Source organism: Buceros rhinoceros, unplaced genomic scaffold (genome assembly GCF_000710305.1).
Source record: "Buceros rhinoceros silvestris isolate BGI_N320 unplaced genomic scaffold, ASM71030v1 scaffold45488, whole genome shotgun sequence".
Lineage (NCBI taxonomy): Eukaryota > Metazoa > Chordata > Aves > Bucerotiformes > Bucerotidae > Buceros > Buceros rhinoceros.
This window is the reverse complement of record NW_010428314.1, coordinates 14,055-21,285: the sequence shown is the minus strand read 5'-3', so window position 1 is coordinate 21,285 and position 7,231 is coordinate 14,055. Positions and strand designations below refer to the sequence as shown.

Below are 7,231 nucleotides of genomic sequence, written 5' to 3'. Positions count from 1 at the left end.
TCCTGCTGGAAGAATTATCCTATGAAGCTGCATGCTGGGGCAATATGCAAATCCACGTTCAGAGTCCTTTTTGCCCAATATCACTGGAGAGGAACTCTTTGTTATCCTCTTTCCTACTGTTTCAAATTAATTTATTTGCTGAGCAGACTGAGATCTCCTCCTAGAGAACTTATCTGTATTTTTCTTGCTACCAGTTTGAAAGCCTGCATTTTCCAGCAACTGATTCAGTGGTTTCTAGTGATACTTTGCTTTAGGAAGGAAAAAGAAAAATAAAAACCCTTTTTGTGCTAAGGACAGAACTCTAGGACCCTGCCCATCTCATTCGAACTGAGCATTTCTGTGCCTCCTTACCAGTTTTGTTCATCTTCATCATGTTCTATTTCAGCTCTCATGTCCAGCTGTCTTAATCTTTCTATGTCTCTTCTGAGATACTTCACTTGCTTCAAAGCCTGGTATTTTTGATAACATCGCTCTTCCTGCCTCCTACAAAAAAAAAAAACCAAAACAAAACCAAAAAACCCTCCACACACTAACCCTTAAAAGTTAAAGCTGTGTTTTAAACATTACCATACTTCTGCATAGTTAACTGGGAAGATACTAAAGAAGGCAGAAAACCCTGGATATGAAGAACACACTGGATGTTCAGTCTGTGGACGCTAATAGCAATTTTTACTTCTTCAGTGTTCTGTATATTTATGTTCCTGTAAACATATTGAAAATTGTTTATGTTTTATATCAACTCTAGGCAAGAAAGGAACTTCAGAATCAAAACATTTAAAGTGAAATTCAACCTCCACTTTCTTTCAGGTATCCACTGCTTAAAACCAAACAGAATGCTGTACAGCAACTTTGGATAAAAGGTTATTTAAAGTACAGCAGAAGAGAGGTGGAGTAGAGCGACCTGAGCTAGGATTTTGATGCAGAGGTTGGGCTCACATATATATATACATACACAAAAAGTATACTGTGTTCTAACAAAAACTGTATCTGCTTTTCTTTCCAGTAGCATTCTTATAGTATATCCTGCCAGTCCTAGGTTTCGTCTCCAAATGCTGATCAGACAGAATATGCTTGTGTGGCTGTATGAAGCATCGCAAAATAGCTGCAAGTAGTAAGTTTCCATCTGACTTGTCCTTCCATGCTGCAGGATGATGGAATGGTTAGTTCCTTATGCAGTCGCAGCAGCTGCTCCGGGAAGAAAACAAGGACCTAACTCCAGAAAAGGCAAGCTCTGGAGAAAAAGAAATCTAAGTACGAAATGAAACAGAGGAATGGAAAGGAGGAGGAAGTGAGAGAGGGAAAGAAAACTGTGCCTGTAACACCTTTCAGAACAGCAATGCAGAGAAGGATCTCAGGTCTGGTGCTTACTGAGACAAAAGAATTCACACAAACATCACAGATGAATGTTTCTGGGCGAAAGGAAAAAGATGACAGGCTTTAGCCGGTCAGCTAGGTAGAAGCGCCACTGATCTGGGAAAAGGCCGTGAGAGAGGACATTTCGAGTGCTATATGAGAAGAGTCAAAGTAATGTTGGTGAACAATAACAGTGATCTGAACTGAAAACACAGGACAGCCATACATTTGTTACTGTCTTTGGGTGAGAAGTGCTGCCATGGCCAAAGTAAATATATCCGATGATTTTAGCAAAACTATTTCCAGAAAAGTCATTCAGAAATATCCCAAAACACTGCTGTAAATATTTAACCTATTAATATATATTTTTTGTACACAGTCGTAAAGCTTTCTATCACCATGCCTATACTCTTATTTTAATGTCAATTCATGTAAGTGCATCTTAAAGGCCTGAAGACAAGTCCTAAATCCAGTCAGAAGCAAGGCGGGTAGCATTTGAAGAGTACACAGAAAACAGTCTCTTCCTACCTCTCAAGGCTCACCAGGGTATCATGTAAACAACAAGCTGCTTCTTCACGTACTGCTGTGAACTTCTGCTTCATATCAGCACACAAGTTATATTTGCTTTTAAAGACAGAGCTGACATGGCAGCTGCAATGAAAATACAGAAAACTGGCATTAACAGTTGTAAGCATTTTGTGGTAACCACCTGTGTTGCAATGTGAGCCCACACAAATTTTGAGATCTCTTTATTCTCAGTAAAAATCAGAATTTAATATCATTTACAGATTTTTTTAATTTCATCAAATTTATGTAAGATTGATGAATAAACTTCCCCTGTAAATTACATTACATTTGGATTTTTACCATCTTTCCAGTCAGAACCTTCCGGGAAATCGTCTTCGCTTTGTGTTGAAATGTACTAAACGTGCTGCAAGGTTTCACTGGCCTGCTCCGGTCTCATGGAATAAAATGGTCTCTGACATTTGCGTACCAAATGCTTTTCACAGGCAGAGCTGAATTTATACAGTATACAATGTGCTTCAGAAACAGATCTGTACCTTACCCCTGCCTTCAGGGCTTCTGCTTCCTAGATATTATACTCTCTATACTCTCTTGGTCCTTAATGAATGGCATGTTTACTCTGAAGTTCTTTGCTATCCAGCTACAAAATTTGTTTCCCTTGGCCTCAACTCAAGGGACAAAAAAAATGTTTCAGCAAAGTCTAGTTGCAGGTGATCTTACAGCTGTGGAAACCACCACAAAACTGAGTAATGAGGGAACTCATCTAACATAGGCTTAGCTGGAAATGTTAGAGACTGCTGAAAAACACAATGGTAGAACTAACAATTCCAGAGAAATAAGATAGAACATCACTTTTTCTCAAAGCTGCTGGAGCATAAGATGTCTTCAGATTGAAAAAGCAAAATTCACTGGATGTTTTCCAGAACATGCTGCTTACACAGCAGTACAATGGGCTATTCTGCCACCTGTGCCAAAAACCGTAAACGTCAGCATTCAATTGTTGGGAAGGGGGAAGAGAGCATAAACCATGTCCCGATGAGTTGCTTCTCCTCGTCATTCAGAAACGCATCAGGTAACGTACCTCTGCAGCCCGGTCTTCTTAACCATATCTTGTTGTTTATGGACGTCTTTTGACACCACACCACTTGCTAAATGACTGATTTTCTGTAGGGCTGATAAAAAAAATAAATCTGTAAAAACATGCCCACTGAATAGTGCATTCCTCTCTTCCTCACAGAGAAAAGCACTGGACTGAACGAAACATCCTAATGAAACCTACTATTTAATATTTCTAAAAATTAAAGCTTCTTCAAAAAAAAACAAAACAAAAAAGCAGCTTTCATGATAGGTATCTGAATACAAATGCACCAAATTCATTAATCACTTTTGAAAACATAAGCTGTTCTTTCAGTTGTGGAAAAAAAAAAATCAAGTAGAAGACATTAAGTATTTTTCACTTTAGACACTTACAAAATTAAGGTTTTTTTTTTTTCAAAAACAGGTAGATTTGAACAAACTAAGCAGAAAGTCTATTTTCAGTTCCTGTACTGTGCTCTTAGCATTCTACTGGCATAACTGTCAAGCCTTCTGAATTTCTAACTCCATCGTATCACTTGGCCACTCCTCTTAAATGTTATGTGAAATTTAATACATTTAACACCAACAGGTATCTAATTACCTCTCTCTCTCCTTATCAGCACCCATTAAACCTTAAGACATTCCTCAAGTAGCCCTTCACTGGCTGTTGTTTCCAGATTATCCACCTCCGAGCACCTCTCTCACTAATAACACCCCTTACTCTTTCTGCCTCCCACTGGAATGTGAATGCTTATATTCTCCTCTCCCTCAAATACCTGGAAAGCCAATTTAACTCGCTGCTTTCCTTCAGACTGACACCTTTGTTTTCCTTCCCACTGCTGACTTGCTGCCAAACCCCTGGAGAGACACTGAGGCAGCCATCTTCTCTGTGCATTCCCTCCAATCACTCACGCAGTAAAACAACTGTCACACTTGTTATTGTAAATCCCAGTGTTAGCTGTCAAATTCTAAGTCACCTTTTGAGGTGCTCATTATGTCCTACATGGTAATAAGTGACATTTTACTCAGCACTTAACACCTTGTAGTTTTAATCCCCAAATTTAAAAGATCCTTTTCCTACATTTTTGTGAAGCATGCACATATAGTGGAATAAAACATGACTGTTGAATGTTGACAGTGCTAAATAGCAGCACGAGCTATTTCTACTTGTTAAAAGTACAGATTTGAATATTGGACTGTGCATTTATAAATTTAAGACATAGATGGAACATGTTGCTGAGCTAACGGGCTAAAATTTGAAGGCCCATGCTTATAACAAAGGTTCTCCATTAGCTGTAGCCAGGTGAATTTCACGAACGCCAATGTCCTGGTCAAAACCTCCTAAGTTCTAGCACAGACTGGTTCCATTGTGACCCTTTCTCGTCTCAAAGTGTAAGCCTGTAAGATGCTGGCTACACCACCGGACCCTCTAGAGCTGAAGAGCAGTTTGAACACAAAGGCTGACCCCCACAGGGTCTGGATCCTGATGTGGATATGGGCAGGGAGCCTCTGCTCAAACTAAGCAAAGGCAGCATGCAAACCTCTGTTCTTGGCATGCAGTGTCAGACCCCTTCTCAGGAGAACCCGGTGCTTTCTACCACTGGGGCAGACCGAGTCCCTGGGTACCTGGAAGCCCTCTGCTCTACAGATAATGATGCTTTGAGGGAAGAGGGCTACACATGATGTCTTCTGCAAGATCAGTTGAGTTGTCTAAAGCCAGTCCTGAAAGCAATCCTGTTGGCAGGTTTTGGAGGAAGATGACAGGAAACGAACCAGGGCTAATACCACAAAGATATAGCTCCTCTTTTTGGCTGATCAACAAGAACAGAGAAACATCTCTCTGCCCTCCATTTTCTAGCATTAGAACCTGTTTCAATTCTGCCCCTGAAGAAACTGGGACAACAAATATTCATGCTGTCCATATTGATAATAGCTTAGAAATATTAATCTCCATAGCTGCGATCTAGTCAGACATCAATTAGAAAAGAGAACATCAGCAGAGAATGTAGTAATTTCACCTGGCCTTGGTTTCTATGCCTTAGTTTTCTGTGAAATGGGGTACTAATATTTACCTGTTTTGCAGGGATCAAACAATGATAAATCAATTGAAAACACATTGATCAATCCGAAGAAAAGCCAAAGAAAATTCAGTTATAAGTTTTAAAATTAAGCCCCTTTGCACAAATACTTACACCTCCTCTTTTAAAAGCACGCTTTTGACTGAGAATTCAAAGCTAAACTGCTGGCAGGAAAGCTTTGGGGATAAAATCCAGTTAGCGTTTTACTGTCAGATACAGGTCTCATTCTACTTCTCAGTGTGAAGAAAATGTATGTCATTTGAACTGATCTGCATACACACATACTTCATCACACAGTAACCATGAAAAGTCAGGCTTACCTTCAGATCATATAGTCTCTACCTGCACAAAAAGACATTGTTTAAACTTGGTGAAGGAAGCACGCTCAGAACACTAATCTGCTTTGTAAAACCTTTGACTGGTTAGGTGGGGGCTGAGGGATAAATGAGGCTACCTCAGCAGTGACCTGCTGCTGCACCACGGCTGCAGGGACTGCAGCTTCCACATTCACCTTTGTCAACATGATGTAATATTTAAGCTTTTGGATTAGTAGTGGTCCTTGCTCAGCCAACAGCACTGAAAAATCAAACTTGTATAAGCAAGACATTCTACAACAGCAGTCCCCAAACATTACAGCTGGACAACGGCTTTATATTGAGTTATGCATTCTTTTACAAAAAGATTTAAGGAGAGTCACACTCAGCTGTATCTACTGATTAGCTGCCTGCTACAGAATCTCTCCTCCACTTTTGAAGTATCTATATGTGTACGTCTGGGTTAGGGTTGTGTGTGCTCTTGAGGTTGTGCCTGTGTGAGATGCATGAAGCTTTGAATTTGGGGTATAAGGGCTACAAGTGGCTGTACTTGTCATTCATTTCTGATTTGTCCATGAAGCATCCTATAATCAGAATCCTGGATTAACCATGATTCTAGCAGCTTCAGAATTCATTAGAGAATCCAACCTTTGCTACAAAGCTGCCCTGCAGAAACTAATTTCCCATATTTTTTAGCAGTAGGAAACTAATCCTTGAGATGACCAGACTGGTAATTCAGGCCAGTCCCCTGAAATCATGGGCTATCATGGAATTGATGTTGCTCCAAAGTTCAGGTACACTGAACATCCTTCCCATACATAGAACCATAGATTGGTTTGGGTTGAAAAAGACCCTAAAGATCATCTAGTTCAAACCCCGCTGCCACAGGCAGTGACACCTTCCACTCATATCACAAGATATTTCCTTGTCACAGAGCGAGCAGAGGATCCCAGCTGTTACAGCTCTCAAGATTATTTCCAAGTCTCATCTCACACACAAACCAATTGTTCACCTACATCTGTAAACAAATTGCTTGAAATGATAGCTTCGAATTCTCCACTGCTTCCCACTCACGTCACAGAAAGGCCATTCATCTGTGCTCGGTGCCACGGACAGCAGCAGCTAGGTGGGTATATGATATTAGCACAGACTTCCTAATACACCCACCCAGCTTCTGGCAGTCTGAACCCAAAGGTCTTTCAGACCCATGGAACATGTCTATTGCTTTACATTTAAAAGCAATTAATTGTTTTTTCTTCTATTAATTTAAATAGCTTTTGGACTTGAATATACTTCCAGCAATATATAGTAGCGATGAATTCTTAAGTTTAATCACACTATGCATGAAAACACTTCCCATTGCTTTACATTTTCTGCCAGATAATTTAATTTGGTGTGCCATAAATATGGTGTCAAGGGACAACTTGTGACTACCCACCCTCTAATCACCTTTTTCCATGCACTTCGTGATGTTACAGAGATCTGTCACAACCTTGTATTCAGCCGTTTCTTTTCTGTGCTGAAGAGCTCTAGTCTATTTAATTGGTTCTTGTCTGGAAGATATTCTATTTCTCTGACATATCTCTCCACTCATTTTCCATCAAACTTTACTTCTTCCGATATCAGCCTGTCTGAATTGGAAGGACTGGAACTGAAGCAGCGCATACAAAATATCCGTGTTTTTATATATGTTTTCTGCTTTGTCTTCCGCTTCATTCTTAGAGTTCTTCCTGCCTTTTTGACAGCTCTTCAACATTCACACGCCTATCCCAAATGACTCCAAGTGCTGTGTCCTAAGTGGTAAATTAGAGTCTGGCAGAAAGGGTATCACCCTAAATTGTAATTAGCAGTACTAAACGTTAACATGTTTTTCAGGTCCCCCTC

At 40.0% G+C, this 7,231-nt stretch overlaps 1 protein-coding gene across 1 annotated transcript in view; it reads right to left on the bottom strand.

The window, feature by feature from the left end:
- CCDC60 (coiled-coil domain containing 60) overlaps positions 1-7,231 on the bottom strand; it is a gene marked incomplete at its 5' end in the record, with an annotated part of 16,961 nt that overhangs the window by 3,510 nt on the left and 6,220 nt on the right. Inside the window, 5 exon segments of the mRNA XM_010142202.1 lie at positions 352-483; positions 1,882-2,025; positions 2,420-2,518; positions 2,599-2,600; positions 2,956-3,050. Coding sequence (XP_010140504.1) covers positions 352-483; positions 1,882-2,025; positions 2,420-2,518; positions 2,599-2,600; positions 2,956-3,050 — 472 coding nt within the window.